Genomic DNA, 16665 nt, shown 5'->3' with positions numbered 1-16665 from the left:
GTTGTAGCCACGTCGAGTGTCATATTTTGCCTAAGCTGAGCAAATGCTGAGGCAGCACTTTTCTTCCCTCTTGCAGCTTCCAATTAATTTCCAATTTTGTTTTAATCAGGATGAACAAAAGACTCTTTGTTGCAGTACCCCAGTAGACTGGTAACAGGCAAGGAAAATAGCAACGATCTTTAAGAATGCTGCTGAGCAAGGTCAGCCAGGTTAAGAAAAAGAAAAATCATCTCTTGCCCAATCAGTGGACAGCAGGTTGCTCGGTATTTAGACTGTTTTACTGTTTTTCTTTCCCACTCAGGAAAAGGTTGGGTTGTTCACAGGAATGTGCTTGACCCACCTAATACAAATAAAAGCTGGTGAGGATTCAGGGCACGCTGCGTTTCCTCGGTACATGGCCACGCCGTACAGTAGCTCCCTCTGGGCTGACTTTCTAAGCACACTAACCAGCTGCGGAGTATTCCTCGGGTGCTAAAGGCTTCTTTTCCCTGAGCAGTTTGTAACCACAGGCCGTATGTGCTGCCTGCTCCCAGTGGGAAGTTATTAATCCGATTTCTCTGTTGTGCTCGAGTCTCCGGATGCTTTCTGCATGGTGATGGGTATGTTGCCACCGCGTCCGATGAGGCAGACGGGCACGAAGTCACACATGGATTTAAGTCTGAGCTAGGCTTTGTCTGGTGTGAAATGTTTTAAAACAAGATCTTTCAAAGACCACAGCACACCGCATGGAGCCCAAAGCCAGCTCCCACTGACAACATTTGTAAACTGGAGCTTCCAGAAATGCCACAAAGCGCTTCCCCCCAGCCTAGGAGGGGCTTGGACAATAAGAAACGTCACAGCTTTGACCTTTGCTCTGTATTGCACAAGAGCTTGGCACAGAAGCCGAATTCCTAGGGCATCACTTGGCTCTCCTACCAGAGAGGTATGATACCTTACTAGGATGTCGACCTCCTCCTGCTACAGAGTATTGCCCGAGTTAGAGAGGACAGAACAACTTCCCTAGGCCATGAGGCAGAGGTGCCACCCTTCAGCCTTTCACCCCACCAGTTATCGGGGAGTTACGGTGTGAGGCAGGGTCCTCTGGAAAAAGAACAATGTGTGCTTGTCAAATCCAAAGTGCGTCCGCCAGGTGGTAGAAATCAAGGCTGTCCGGGTATCTGGCCTTCAGACCTTTCTGGGCACTTACAAGCATGCAGGCAAACCCTCCCCTGTCTCACCAGTGTGTTGAGCTGTCTATAAAAACTATTTGGCTGCAAGTTTTTGAAGGCTGGACGTGCCCAGTGGGTGTGGAGGAGTCTGATGTGAACACGGAGCAGAAACCTGAACAGAAAGGGGAGGAGGCAACAACGGTGGAAGCAAAAATACTTCAGGCTTGAAAGCGTGCCAAGGACAAAAACTGATTGCAGGAAATGTTTCTGCCCCAGCGTGGTGTAGGATTTTTTTTTTTTTTTTCCCCTCTCTTGTTAAAGACCTTGAATTGATTGTGCCAGTAGCAGGGCCAGGGTCCCGTTGCTCTCCTGTCCCACTGTTGGCAGCAGGGCGTGTGAAGCCAGCCGCAATAACCGGAGGGCTGCTGAGGGCTCCTTCATCTGGAGGAAGCGGTGTGGTGCCAGCCTGGGCTGGTTTCTGTGATTACGTCCCTGCGGGTGTGTCAGTTAAAACCCCGCACGGGAGCGGTGCACTGCAGACAAATGTGAGCGGAGCAGAGCCGGAGCAGTCGTTGGTGTCAGCTGAGAAGAGATGGCCTCGGTGTGTCCCCCCGCGGCCTCCACGCAGCCTGCCTTGCCCTCCGGACCCGCCGTCTTCAAAACAGTCCCCTACGCGTTCATGCTACCGGAGATCGTGAGTATGCCGAGCGTGGCTGCGCTACAGCACCCCACTAGTGGCTCTAGAGCAAATCTAAAAAGCAGGGAGCAGCCCCCAAAACGATCCTGCACACAGCGTTAATAGGAAGTAATGCCTCTTCTTTTAGCTTATACTGAACGCACAAAGGTGATCTTTGTGATGTGGTTTTTTGGAACAGCTTGAGGACAAGATATGCTCCAGTTCTATCCCACGTGAGGGTTGCCGGCTGCCATGGGGCTGGGAGAGGCCGAAGAGCTGATGGCGGCTCTGGGGCAGAAGCAGCTCTAGTTATTGCACAGAAATTGCTTGAAAATCAAGGGAATTTCTTTCTCTGTATTGAGTTTTTTCCTAGGGCTTGAAGGCTGTTGGGTGTCTTGTAACGTGTGACATTCCATCAATCTCTCAATTGCTTCTGGGTCCAGAGGGCATCCAGTGGGACTGGCTGAGATAGCCACTGGTGTACTTTGACACATGACCAAGCGCTGGCAACGCACACCACCCATGCTCCACGGCCGCGATCGCTGTGGCTGGGCTTTGCTGTGAGCTGCCCGTGCCGACGGGCTCGGCTCCCCGCTGCAAATCCAGGGGAGTTTCATCTGCCAGAGCTGGAGCAGCGCAGGTGTGAGCTTATCCACATAACCCCACGTGCTATTTGTGCACGGTAAATATTATAGGTGGATCAAGAGCGAGCAACTCACTCTAGACTGGTGCGTAGAGTCAGGAGGAGACTTCCTCTTTTTGAAAATTCAAGCCCAGAGATTAATGAGGAGGCAGGGCTGGGCCGATGTGGCCATTTGCCTTTCCCAGATAAAAACACATTTTCTGGTTTCTCCGCCAAAGCCCTCAGGGCGAGATGTTTCCTTTCGTCAAACACAGCAGCAAACCTTTCCCTTTTGTAAGAAACTTTTTGAAGTATTTCCTAAGAGCGTTCAGGGCAACTCATGCCAGCTTGTGGTACTGCCATCATACCGGGATGCTCCAGGAGGCTGGTCCATGCTGCCCAAAGACACAGGGCTTCCCACAGCTGCTGGGGCCAGCCCAGGAGGGAGGTGAGGAAGACTCAGGGAGGAGAAGGGGCTTTCCCCATCCCAAGCTCATCGGAGGTGCCTGTGTTTGTCCCCGGCAGCTCTGCGGGACCTGGGTGTGGATCCTCGTCGCTGCTACCTCCGTCTCCCTCCCGCTGCTGCAGGGATGGGTGATGTACGTGTCCCTCAGCTCCTGCTTCGTCTCCCTGCTGCTCCTATTAATCTACATCTTCGGCTTTCACAAAAACAGCGAGAAGTGGAAACTGGTGGTAAGGAGGGGCTGGGACAACGGCAGATGTTGGCAGCAGCAGTGTGAGTGCAAGACCACTGTGGCTGGAAACGGGTTAGCTGGCTAGCTGCCAGCCCTGCTGCAAAACCCAGCCCTTTTTCCTCCTTTTGCCTTGACTGGAAATGCCAAGGGAAGCTGTGCTATGCCGTGGGTGCTGCATGGGCACAGGGGAGGGTTCCGTGTGGTACGAGGGTTTGGTCCCAGCCCCTGATGGGGCGTGTGTGTCCCGTTAGAGTGCTTGCATGTGCAGTGATTCACCTCATCCTCAGGGTGAATCACTGAAGGACAGTCCTGGGCAGGCTTTGATCGTCGCTGCTCCCTTGTTTTGCAGGACAGTTTGTACCACAGTGCCACAGCCATCCTGTACCTGAGTGCTGCTGTCTTGCAAGCCAACGCGACCATCCGCTCTGAGTCCGGCCTCAACTTGCCGCTTTACTACCAGCTCAACAGCGCCGCATCGGTGAGTTGGTCCAGAAAACCCCAGGCAGGCCAGAGCACCCACAGTTCCCCTCGGGGAAATGCAAGAGCAAATATTAAAGCTGGAGCAGAGCCATCACAAGCCTGGCAGCATCACACTAGTCAGAGCTTCAGCATCTCGTCTCTGTTGCGTCGTGCAGCCAGTGCGGGCTGCTCAGGGTCCAGCAGCTCACAGACAGCCTTGCGGGGCTGCCTCCTGGGAAATGGGGAGGGCTTTGCCTCTTCTTTGAGGCTGGAAAGAGGTCTAGGCTGGGAGGTTTCCTCAGGTTGAGAGCACCAGAGGAGATGGGGTTAGACTCTCCCAGCTGACCCCAGTTTTTGCTCTTCTTCCTCTCATGCAGTTCTTTGCCTTCATCACGAGCTTCCTGTACATCCTCCATGCCTTCAGCATCTACTACCGGTGAGCTTGGCAGCACTGGCTTCACCTCTGCAGGACAAGGGCTTTCTCGGCACAAGGGATGCGGCTGTCTTCCACCAAGGTGTCCTGGCCCTGTCACCCTCCCTGGGGGGACGGTGGTTGCCTTTTCACTTCATCGAAGGAGGAATTTTTGTATGGTGGTGTCATGTCGGTATGCTTTTGGGGACATTTTATGCCTTGCCCATGGGCTACGCAAGGGGAGTGACTGGGTGGAGGCTCTGAGCCAGCCTCCCACTCCGACGTTCCACCAAATATAGATGACCAAGGAGAGAAAAAAACCAAAAACAAAACAGGACAATCACTGTTCCTTCAGCAAAAAAAAAATCCTTTCTTATATTATTTTCCTATTTCTGGTTCAGCTAGAACACTCCAACACATAAATTGGTAACAATAATACAATATTGTGTTCCTTGACTTTCAGATAATTTTGTTCGGTATATGCAGTACTTAGAATAAAGCGTCTACTAACAGTGTCTGACCAAATAGATTTCGACCAGTATATAAGCTATGTTCATTGAACAAGCTAATTTTACTCCGTAAGAGTTAAAAATTTCCTTTCAAAAGCCAGAAAACGTTCACAGACTTAGAAAGCTACAACAGACTTTTCAAACAAGTCAATCGTAGACCTTCTAACAAACTTCTAGATAAAGTGTAAAACTACAGCATGAAAGGACTTATTACTACAGTTATTTACAGTAGTTCTTCTCCAGTGTTTGCCAATTGCCATTACAAAATCTGCAGCTGCAGAGTTCAGTCGCTGGCAGCGCCATCATCTAACACCGGCGTTACAGGCGTGTCCCCTCTCTGCATCTTCAGCGCTGGAGTGACTGGCAGAGGGAGCTCCCTCCTCTCTCTGCCCCAGATAATCCTCCGCTTCTGGGATAGCGTTGACTCGCAGTACATCTAAGTAGAGAAGGTAGTCCTGGAGACAAGCTGGCAGCGGCAATTCCCGGATAAACCGGTCCGATCGCAGGCGTTCGCTAGTTAAAATGGACCGGATCTCAAGACGACAAAGATGAGACAGGGAAGGAATGAAGGCTGAAAAATTAAAAGACAAGTCAAATGCTGAACAGGACACCATGGGATTACATCGCTTGCCTATGGTTACCTGGTTTGGCTGGATCCCATCTGAACCCTCCAGTTTCTGGCAGATAAGGAGCCAGAGTTCTCAATAGGGAAGGGCTGTTGCCTGCTAGAATCAGCGCCCTACAGGAGCTAGAAAAGTTACCTTAAACTTCTAGGAAGTGTCAAAGAATCATTTTATCCTTAATCAGAGTTCATCTACCCAGCCTAGGGGTAGTTCATCTACACAGCTACCTGGCCTGGGGAGAGAGGGGCTCCTGCCACCTTACCAGAAATGAAAAGTTGAGTCTAGAAGTAAGTCCAGCAACAAAATAACGTAAGGGAAAACACTTTTAGGATAAGTATTAACTGATAGCATGACTCACTTGGCATACAATGCCAAATGTTCTAACACGTTGCTAAATACCTCGACTTTGGACAACCACTGTGCCAAAAGATGCACAGACACGTCTGTAAATGTGCATTCGCTCAAACATAAACTTTCGCATTACAGGTCAACTTATCTGGATACAGAACTCTGGTGCCTCCAAACACTCCTAGAGTGGCTTCTCCACTTACTTTATTCACAAGGAATCTGTAGTATTAACTGCAATCATTTCTGTATTTCAGTATTGGAAGGGTAGGTACAGCAGGTGTGTAACTCCACCAGACCATACATTTCACAAGCCTTCAGCTAGAGGGGTGAATACCAGCTCCTGAACTTTTCCGCACGAACCCTTCATAATTTCCGATGCTCACCCACATGACCAGCTCATCTCAGTTCAAGTGGTTGGTATTTCTCAGGCAGGGAAGCCTGCCTCTCAGCACAGCAGCTGGCCTGCTTGCCCTGACTGCTCTTGGCTGAAAGAATAAAAAAGTGAAAGCTTTCATGCTTTCCCCCCCTTGCTTTTTCCTCTCTGCAGCTTTAGTTGCTGGATATTATCACAACACAAATGTATTTACTAATAGCAAAGGAAACAAAGAACAAACTTCATCTAAATTTCCCCAAATAAAACCTTTTTTTTTTTTTTGACTCCAAAAATATATCCTAATTAGCTTCAAATATTCCAAAGGAAGTAGTAAGATTATCACTTAGACATTTTAAAAATCATTACAGAAGAATTTGCTTTGAAATGAGTCACCAACAAAGACATCTGAGTGCAATTTTTCAGTCACATAACGTGTAGGTCACAGTGCACGACCTGTATGTTAAAGCTGCTTTTCTGAAGGGTGAATGCAGTGAGCACTAACATTTTCCTGGACAATCAATTATTGAATCTTTTTGGCTGACCACATTTTGATTACAGGAGTAACAATGAACAGTGAGATTTGTATGTATTTAATATCATTATTTATATGGTTTGTATTTTAATTACTGTCAAATGCTTACAGAACAGGATAGACACTTCACTGGAAATATAAATTGACTTAAAAAAAACCATAAAAGCAGTGGGATATAGCCTAGAAAACATAACCAAATAACATTGACCACCTTCCTTTAAATCTTCCAAGAGGCTGAACAGATCACTTCAGAAAGGTGCAATACTAATTTACAGTCACCACCCATATTTTATAGCACATGCCTTAATTTGAAGTGCACAAGACAGCATATTTCAAATGGGTACTCTCAGTTTGAACAATGTAATGAGTTCAAATTCATTCAGATACGTTTTGCTTGTTTAGGGTAACTGCTATTTCTGCTCCCCTGTTTCTGGACAAGCAATATTTATCGACTACAGAACCTCCTTTGCCATCGTCCATTAGCACACAGAGCTGCTTCCCACTTACAGCCTGGAAGCTGGCATACACGGAGACTTTTTTTTCCCCCCCTTAACTGCACTGCTTACCAAAATGGCTCTTGGGAGTCCAAGCGAACTTCTCTTTGTAGTCTGAAAGGTCTTGCTCTACAGCTGGAGGAAGCCTCTTCCAGTTTGTGAACTCCAGGATGAAATTAAGGGCATTCTCGCTCACAGAGAAGATCCTGCGTAACAAAAACTCCCATAAAATACCATTTTACACAATAGCATAAATACAATAATGGAAAGAATGCACCGAAAGCTTTACAGTTTTCTAACAAATCCTTAACAACCTACATCCTAAGCCCAGAAACAGAAAACCATTAAAGAGAAATCCAAAGTAATTTTGACAGCACAAGCCTTTACTGATGTAATTTTATCTTCCTCCATTTCTTTTAAAAAGTTAGACTGTAAGAGAAAAACATCCGCTCTGAAATTTAAATACCTTGGTAATAGGCAGCATTCTCCTCTGCACTAATTTCTTATTCCATTGCCACCTAAACTTTCATGTGGGGTCAAGACACCAGAGCATTATAAGCATTGCCATCACTTTTGGGGAAAAAATGCATGTATATTCAGCTACTTATTTATTAAAACAAAACAAAAAAACCCTCAAAATTTGCAAGCGTTTCCAACTCTCCTACCATAGATTGAATTTATAGGCATTCAGAAATCAGCATGATTTACATTTCAAACCCTCAGGATGTGTGAAGAACTATTAACAACAGCTTAATTGCATACAGCATGTAAGGAGGTTTAAGTAAGAGCAGGTGAACCAACTGCTTTAGTATTACAGCTGGCGGAGAGCCACGCGGTGTCACAGAACAGCTTCTCGGCTGGATGTATACAATCCTGAATTTTCATCTGAACGAAAATCTAAACGCTCCAAACACAGAAAAATACCAGACTAGAAGTTTTTAATACGCTTTTTACATGAGATTCATGTCAGAATTATTTTACATCATTTCTAGTTTTTATTATTTCATTTTTCATATTGGACTGAACTTTCATACATTCACCGAAAACCATACAGGAGAGAGATCCAATTGCCTAGGGCTCTTTAAGAGAACTGTGATTTTACTTTTCCCACTGGTAATTAAAATTGTCAGTGCTCTAGAGTGACCGGTTTATGACTGATTATACAGTTCTTTTGCACAGGGAGGCAGAGACAGTTAATGAACCGTATGCATAAATGTCATTTGCTGTCCACTATCCTCCTGTTACCTTCCAGGACGGAATAGTTAAGTTAAACCTACAAAACCATTAGTTTTGTAGATGTGATAAGTATTATTTTTAAAAGTGGATCTTCAAAGAAAGGAAGTAATTGGTACAGAAGTATTTATGGGTTATGTGACAAAATATCCAAAAGCATCACATATGGTGTACATGGACAGTGAGATTTGTTCACTCACTGAACTGTAATCCTGTAACGTGTTTACTTTTGCAATCACTTGGTCTTCTATGAATAAATATGATCGACAGAAGCACAGACACACCATGCTTTATATGTGCTCCTCTAATTACTCTTTGGAAAGCCATGGGTGCTAATGATTAACAGAATCTCATTAAGTCATAAATGAATGCTTTTCAAGCTACCGATGATACCTTAACCATGACATCTTAACAATATCTGAGAAGTAAATCAATTTTTAAGTAAACCTTAAAAATCCTACTCCTTTCATACAGTTCAGTAATGCATGTAATGAGTTTATACAGCTCACTTCTTGTTAACAGCTGAGACGTATGGTAGTAAAGTCCAAGTGTCATCTTCACAGACAAGAAAAAAAACCAGAGGAAAATACAAATACTTCATAATTTTTAAATACAAGTTTAATTCTGTATGCCCAATTAAATATAAAACACCACCAAGCAGTTAGTTGTATGTGGAAGAACTAAAAAGAAAAAAAGCCAACAGACTGGAATTTTAGCCGCATTATTTTGTTTAACACAATCTCCAACTGCATCCGCTGCCTCTCCTCCTAGCCTTGGCCCAGCTTCACCTTACATTTGTTTCCCATCCCTCCTGACCTCTCTCAGTATTTGAAATTCTTCTTACCATTTCCATACTATACATACGCATGCAATTTGCAACTAAATTTGGGGGCTAATAAGAGACGTTCAATACAAAAACTGCAAAACGATGCCTTTCTCCAGGGTAATGATAAAGTAATCTCCATTCTGGCTTTCTTCCTAGAAGAAATTTGTTTTACTGAATCCAGCCATCACCTGTTGATATTTTATTTCAGACTTTCCCTAACCCTCACCATTCCAGATCATGGCAACTGACTATCAAGTACTATCTTCTGAAAGCACGGTTTAAATAACATTGGCGACAGCTTTGCAGATTAGCATGCAATATTTAAACAAACAAGGTAACATTATCTGCTTACCAGAATCTGCGCATTAAATTCACTGGATTAAAACCAGCCAAGAGCAGGTAAGGCAGCCATTCCTTGTACTCCTCATGCGCTTTAACCGCGTAACTGATGAACTCCGATAACTGGTCCCCAGAAGGCAGCAAACAGCCCCGCTTCAAGAAGCGTTGAAACAAAGTAAACTTTTCATGGAACAGGCAATATCCCAAATTAATCCCAAGTAAGGTGATCCCATATTTCAGGAAAACATCAATGAAATAAAAAAACCTACAAACAGTACACAAGGAACAGGACACCCAGTTAGTTTTTCCTCAGAAGGCATCTACCACTTTTTATCTGCGAGAAAGCAAATTTCTTCTTCCAATTTCTTCTACCTAAAATCTGCCCCCCCCCCCCCCCCAAATTAAAACCCAGCGTGCCATTCTGACTGCAGTTCCTTCTGGCAAGCATCAGTTTAAAATGTAGAACTGGTTCAGAAGACCCCAGTCCCTACATTTAACTCATTTGTTCTTTTTGTCCTGAAAAACCACTGGTCCCAAACAGCTTCCAGCCCTTCAAAGCCAGCCTTTTGATCACAAATGAAACTGCCCAAAGCCACCAATTACCCAGAGGTTATCACTGCACTGCTGATCCACCAGGTGCTTGCTACAAGCAGAAAGTCCTGCGCCCTTGCACTTGATTAGCTTTCACCTTAAAAATAGACGGACAAGTATGTGAAAATACCAAGTGATTGCACCCCAGAACTTAGGGACCAGCCTAATGTTAAACATGTTAAGGGACCCCATGAACTCTTGTAAACATTTTATAATGTTTTTACTAAAATAATTTTATCATTATCAGCTATAATATGATAATGAATGAGATTATGACTGATAATTAATGTGTTGCTTTTTAGCTGGTAATTAGATTACACATTACTTCATAGAAGTGGTTTTAAAGCGGTGAGAGTATGTTACCTGCCTCATTTAGAGCACATGTTAGTAGTTACCTGGTCTGCATCCCTTACTAAATTATTTATTATATACTAAGAACAGGACAGAAGGGGAAAAACGACTTACAAGAATTTTTAAAGAGTACTTCCTTACTATTTTTCCTCCAAAAGTATAGCCTTTGCGTTACGAAGTAAGCACTGTTTTATTCCCTGTTGAACACCAGGGGTGCACATCACTCACCAGGCATAAACAGAAACGGGTCATGATCTAAAAGAGGGTATCATTCAGTTTCCCAGTCCTCCTTACAGCTATAGCGTTGAGCTGATTAATTCTGCGTGTCTTATGCATGAGACTGGCCTACAGAAAAACACTGTTTTCCTATAACTCATCCTTACTGAAAATAATCTGGCTACTTAGAGTCCTTTTGATCCAATTACAGCATCGAGTCACGTTCCCAGGAGGCAGAGATATGTTGATAAGGGCTTCTGAAAGCATGAGAACTGCAATTACGTTCTACAAGACTCTTCTTCAAAGAGCTGAGCTGGAGATTTCAGCAAGGTTCTTCAGCTCATGCAAGCAATCCAAACCCCTCGCGCCATTCGGATACTTACAGTTCAACTCCAGCAGCTCAAGAATTGAGGAAGAAGGGCAGGAAAACTGCACGTTTAAAAACTGTTAAATAAAGGGCAACATACGTGTTGAAACTGTTCATAATTAAGAGGTATACTTACTCTTTTTGGAAGACCATACACATGGGTGATCTGCAGTCGAAGTTAAGGCACTCTTGAGCATCTGGACTGTAACCCGCTTTAAGTAACATTTCCAAACAGTCTTTATTACCGCCATATACTGCTGAATACACAGGGCTCACTTTGCCTTTGCCTTTGTCACAAATCCGATCAGTAACTGGTATTAGCAACTCTAATATCCTGCAAATATTTAAAAACACTATTTATTTTGTGATCTTACACAATCGTTAATTTTAAATGTATGGTCATTTTTCATATGGTCATTACGACTTAAGAAAATCCTACCTGTTTTTTCACTACTGAGTTTGCATAAAAGAGCAACCTTTATTACTTCATACACAGACCCATAATAAACGCTGAGCTTTGGCATGGATTTAGGCTGGCAATAAATATTCCAATCTGAATCAGACATTTCCTGTTATAAAACAATCCTTTTTACAGCAGTAGAGTACCTCTGCACATTAAATCCAGACTTCGTACAAGTCTGGCAGCAAACTGAAAATGTGATTTGCAAGTAAAATTAATGCTTACTTCTGTTCAGCAACACTCACTGAGATACCGAAACAGAAAACCCACTCTGTTTCACAGCTCACACCTCTGGGCCACGGCCTTTCCAGCTAACAAGGATTAGTGACGAACGCCAATTCCTTTGCTACTGGAACTTACTGGTGCTGCTCAGAGGTCACCAGTTACGTATTACTGCAAAAGCTACGTAGGCAGCATTTGATTTAAAGACATTTCTATTACTGACAACTTTGCTAACCCATCTTCTGCTTCTGAGAGAATGAACAAATCCCTGCTTCCTCAGTATCCACTACCGTCTGCCCTCCTCATCAGTTTGAGAAGAGGCATCAATCTGATGTACAAACCTTTAATGACAACTCAGCTGACGACCTCCTTTTGCTAGGGGTTAAGATCAACCATCTACTAATAATTTTGCAGTTAGCAATCATCATTAACGTATTTGATTTTAAATGCTGTCACACACAGGTAACTCATGGAGTTCCTGAGAGATGCCTCTCGCAATGGCGTGCTACTCTGGGAACTTCCTTCCACTCTGGGTTTTCTGTTATGAAAGCAACTTACATCATTGGGATTGGGCAAAGCTACAAATGCATTTCTAGAAGGGTTAAAGGAACTGGTTTGTGGCTTTGATTTTCTGTCTGGTTCAGCTAATTCATTATTTGCATATGATTACTTCTGCTACTTAGTGGTCAGGACTGTATATCCAATTAAGAACTGTTCATGTATAAAACATATGATGTTATTTATATTCTAAAATGTAAAAGTAATATGGCTATTGAGTGAATCGGTATCTGATTCAGCACTGGGGAAACCTCTCTAAACTCATTAGGATGTCGACCAGACCCAGATTAGATGCCGAATTCAAAATGGTTGTTCACTTTACTGGGACTACTAACAGACATTTAAAATATGAAAACAAATATAAATTCTAAAACTACAGATCAGCTTGGGAACTCTTTTTTTCTCTCTTTTCGAGCTGAATATCCTCTTTGTCAATTAGGTTTTTATTGCCAGACTCTTGTCTGAACGCCTTTTTAATCACCTACTTCTTATGGCCCATTTGAGTCGCTGCGTGAATAGGTAGCTGCCAGTTATCCTCGTTGCAGTACAGATTTGGATCTGCCCCTTTTGATAACAGCAGTTCCACACATTCTGCGTGGCCCTCCTGCGCAGCAATCAGCAGGGGAGTGGCTTTGTCCTTGGCTTGACAGTTTATATCTGCACCTGACAGAAAAAAAGCCAATACTTTACGTCACCACTACACCACCCAAAACAAACAACAGAGTGACTTCACAACACAAGGGATTCATCACGCAGCAATAAGGAAACATTTACCAGCTTGTTGCTGACTTTTTAGACAGTCAGCGCTTAACATCAACTCTGTCAAAGATCAGTGCAACACGAGATAAACCCGCTGGAGAAAAGGCAATGGGCTAGGCAGCGTTTTGATGCAATTATTTTTTGAGATTCCACCCCAGGTATTGGCAGATCAGTTAGTATGATTTCTCTGGTCAGGTCGCGGCACCCTCGGGCTTAATAGTGATGGTGGTTAGTTTTGGTGGTAAGGACGCACACCCTCAGACTTATCAAACTTGTTCATTATGTGAATGAAACCATTGCCGTCACTTTATGACCAGAGAGAGATCTTCGCTTAGCCTGTTACAAGAGCAATGTCGTCAAAATCAGACCACTAATGTAGTGCTATCAAGGGCTTCTTGAAGACCCCGATGAACCTTAAACTCTTCACAATTTTGATTTATCGTTTTCTACCATCATTTGCTGAAAACTACATGGAATTACTGAAACAAGATTTAAGCAATTAAGATGATTTTGCACACCCATCTGCAGCTAAAATTACATTAAACCCACTAAAATTTGAAGTAACGAAGTACAAAGGTAGAACTAGAATTGTATCTGGTGATGCAAGTTTAAGAACAATGAAGCTAAACGAATGATCGCTATTACCGTGGGATACAAGCAGTCTTAAACTCTCCAGTTTTCCATACTGAGCAGCAACAAATAAAGGTGTAATTCCAAAGTCATCCTTACATTCCTTGCTCGCCCCTTTCTCCAGAAGTATTTTCATTATCTCAGTGCATCCCTGAAATAAATTTTTATTCTTAACCAACAAAAAAGCAGGGAATTGACATAATCGATTTTTTGCACACATTCCAAACAGAAAGAAGAAAAACCACAATACATTCAATAATCTGAAGATGAACCAAAAAATTAATGGCAGAAAAAATTAGACAAGTTTAAATTAGTTTCTCACATTTACTCATTTACAATACATACAAATGGAAATTAAATTAGTTTATTAGAGCCATTAAGCTAACATATTTCTATTCTGGAAACAGGTCATACATGTCACTGATGATGAGATACTAAACAGAACTCTTCTCAAAAGAATCTTTTAAGAGATTCACTTCCCAAATACAACACATGAGCTTGTGAGTACGTACAATACCTACTGCTTCCCAACATCAACATCTCGCATAGTTTCAGATGCACTCTTCAGTGCACTGCAAGCCCTTCAGCATTTAGACAACCTTGTGACTGCTAGGGTAAAAAAATTACCCAATTAAAAGGCAAAGAAATAGATAAATTTTCACTCGGAATACACCAGTTACATGGAATTTATATGATACACTTACAGGTTACCTGAAAAGAAGCTTGGTGCAAAGAATTCCATCCAGACCAAGAATGAAGTCCTTTAACGTTTGCTCCGTGTTGGAGCAGAAACTTTACAATGTCTGCGTGTCCATTTTCAACAGCTTCAAACAGCACAGTAAAAAAAATAAAATAAAATAAAATAAAATAAAAAATCTTATTAAGTGGATTTAAAGAACTCATTGAAAAACTCAAATGGTCTCACCGCTAACTTCCTGACACAATAATCATAATTCTTTTAAACTTGCCTTATATGTGCTTACTTGCCTGTCACATTTACACCCCCAAAACAAGAGTTGGAGAATGGAAACTTATCCACACAAATTTTAGACAGAGTTGTTAAAATTCCACCTACGCTGTGGTAACACAGATAACAGAAACCAGTTTCTCTCCTCCCTTTTTCCACATGGAGCACAGAGACAATTCTGCAGCAGGCACCTAGCGGCATGACAGTCCCAACAGCCTCCCAAACATCTAACGCCCAGTGGCTGCCTTAAAAAAAGCTTAAGTTTGGGGGAATTTGTTGTAAAAAGTTTAAAACCGTTTTAAACACCTATGGAACATTAAATTAGAATGTGTGCATTTAATTTATGCTAATGTAGTCACTGGCAAAGCCTCCTTTGGCACCCTGATTCATCCTCAAGTTTTCACCAACAACCATTCTACCAAGGCACATTTCCTGTGCAACCGTAAAAGCTTCATATGAAGCAACCTGTGAATAGTTGCCACTGACTGACTAATTTTTAGAGTATTGGTGTACGAGTTTGCCAAAGGAGTGTCTCTGCCTGTAGTACTCAGTGTCCAACACAGAGCCGTGCCATAACCCCATTATATAGTCTGGACCAACCTGACCGTAAACTTCTTGCCTTTTTAAAAACCTCTTCGATACGCAGCCCCAGGACCATTCCTTGGTCCTGTCTAATCTATGTAAGCACTTACACATAGCGTTAATTATCATTACCCGGTGTGCTTTTAATGTTTTCCCCATGAGTATTCCCTGTTACCAATTGTTTTAAGCAAATAAGCTATTTAGTTGCTTAAAAATAAAATGCGAGTAGACTTGTAAGCAAAGGTAACGTGGCAGCCATGATGTCTGCCGGGGTACGGAGGCGAGTAAAACAGTAAGCGTATTCAATCGGATGATTTAGAGTGTGAGGATTCACTACAGCAGAAGTTTTAAGCATTTAATTATGTCAAACATAAATCACAGAAAAGATACTAAAATAATGGCCCTTAATTGCTAAGCTAGGAATTGCAGAAAGAAGGGATCTTTTTACATAAGAAGTAGGGAGGCATTAAAAAGAGAAAAAAAAAGACTCAAATCATCCTCATACAGATCTAATCCTACACCTCCTAGACCTTTTCTGTGCTAGAAAGAAACAAAAGGCAATGCAAAAAACCAATTTGTTTTTACCATTTTGTTTTAGAACAGAGTCTGAAGCAGGTTTATCCATAAATAAATCATAATCTGTAGACCCGCTCCATCTCCAAGTCGAAAGCCTAGTATTTAGGCTATAAAAATAAGAAATGTGATAGGCAGTGAATGAGCTCTGGCGAGTTTGAACTCGGTGAATCAGCTATTCCCCCCCTCATCGGTTGTTCTGAGATTTCAAGAAAGCTCGTGTCACCTAGGAACAGTGGGGTGGTTGCTTCAGTGGTAACTTCATTGGGATCAGCCCCAGCTTCCAGAAGAACACGGACGCTCTCCAAAGCCCCGTGGCGTGCCGAAAGGTGCAGCGCACACATCCCTTCAAACGTCTTTGAATTTATGTAGTCATCAGATGGAGCTACAAACGAGAATAATGAAAAAAGGTATACTTGGCAATAAATTACAAGACACAGTTATTTTCTTAAAATAACTAAGTAATTTGGGATGTGTGGCCTACAGCGTACCCACGGATGTGCTGTTATCAACTCTTTCAAACAGCAGCGTCACTGATTGCTGACCCTAGACTGATGCCTGCCTTGGACAGAGAAGGTAAAGTCAAATCAAACGCCACTCACAGACTACAACAGCCAACTTGTCTTTACCATAGCTGGTCAGTACCTATGAAACCACACAGAAGTTTACAAAACAAGTAAGAATATGGTAAGAGAAATCTATTTAATTTATATTTTATATGGCAGGGCAATTTAGCAGAAAAATCACACTATTTCACATGGAGTTTTCCTTACCTGCACGAACTAGCAGCCTCAGACATTCACTCGAATTGCGAGCTGCTGCTTCGTGGATTGGCACCCACCCCCTGTTATCGGGAACATCGATGCTGTATCCCTGCTTAATTAGTTTCCTCAGCATTTTAACATCTCCTTCTCTGGCTGCAAGCCCCACGGCAGAGCATCGATCGGAATAGGCCTCCGTGAAATCCATCCTTGTGTACGGCAAACTCTGCGGGAGGAAAGGGGGGAGGAAAAAAAAGGGAAGGAGAGGAGGGGAAGGAAAAAAATAAATAAAAGAGAGAGAGGTGCCTGTTAATGGGGGGGAGGAAAAAAAGGGAAGGT

General features: G+C 43.0%; 2 protein-coding genes across 7 annotated transcripts in view; one reads left to right on the top strand and one right to left on the bottom strand.

Moving 5' to 3' along the window:
- Window positions 1-2: 2 nt before the first annotated feature.
- Window positions 3-4058, top strand: MALL (mal, T cell differentiation protein like). 4 transcript variants are annotated; one of them, XM_009640717.2, is made up of 4 exons: window positions 3-1842; window positions 2972-3139; window positions 3491-3619; window positions 3978-4058. In XM_009640717.2, exons 1-4 carry the CDS (start codon window positions 1741-1743, stop codon window positions 4038-4040), a joined length of 462 nt encoding a protein of 153 aa, XP_009639012.1. In that variant the 5' UTR covers window positions 3-1740; the 3' UTR covers window positions 4041-4058. The 4 variants fall into 4 exon arrangements, with proteins under 4 accessions (XP_009639012.1, XP_035752153.1, XP_035752163.1 ...); XM_035896260.1 differs by lacking the exon at window positions 3978-4058 and having other exon boundaries at window positions 3491-3925; XM_035896270.1 differs by having other exon boundaries at window positions 1752-3139.
- Window positions 4059-4804: 746 nt separating this feature from the next.
- ASB3 (ankyrin repeat and SOCS box containing 3) overlaps window positions 4805-16665 on the bottom strand; it is a 29972-nt gene continuing 18111 nt past the window's right edge. For 2 of the 3 annotated variants that reach the window (XM_035896232.1, XM_035896240.1), the window contains 9 exons: window positions 16339-16552; window positions 15792-15950; window positions 14155-14267; window positions 13459-13594; window positions 12540-12717; window positions 10951-11148; window positions 9303-9554; window positions 6964-7097; window positions 4805-5092 (listed from right to left, as the gene is read on the bottom strand). In XM_035896232.1, coding sequence (XP_035752125.1) covers window positions 4824-5092; window positions 6964-7097; window positions 9303-9554; window positions 10951-11148; window positions 12540-12717; window positions 13459-13594; window positions 14155-14267; window positions 15792-15950; window positions 16339-16534 — 1635 coding nt within the window. In that variant the 5' untranslated portion in view covers window positions 16535-16552 and the 3' untranslated portion in view covers window positions 4805-4823. Of the gene's footprint in view, window positions 5093-6963; window positions 7098-9302; window positions 9555-10950; window positions 11149-12539; window positions 12718-13458; window positions 13595-14154; window positions 14268-15791; window positions 15951-16338; window positions 16598-16665 lie in introns of those variants that run through there. The other variant, XM_009640705.2, reaches the window with a different exon arrangement.

The sequence above is a fragment of the Egretta garzetta genome, unplaced genomic scaffold (assembly GCF_000687185.1).
Source record: "Egretta garzetta isolate BGI_Z169 unplaced genomic scaffold, ASM68718v1 scaffold200, whole genome shotgun sequence".
NCBI lineage: Eukaryota > Metazoa > Chordata > Aves > Pelecaniformes > Ardeidae > Egretta > Egretta garzetta.
The sequence above is the reverse complement of the archived record's forward strand: the minus strand, read 5'-3'. Positions and strand labels throughout refer to the sequence as shown.

Bases quoted from the DNA above. Each gene is read 5' to 3' on its own strand.
- MALL (XM_035896253.1), top strand. From the start codon at position 2,699: ATGTTTCCTTTCGTCAAACACAGCAGCAAACCTTTCCCTTTTGTAAGA. The intron at 3,140-3,490 runs GTAAGGAGGGGC...CTTGTTTTGCAG, and splicing joins GCGAGAAGTGGAAACTGGTG to GACAGTTTGTACCACAGTGC.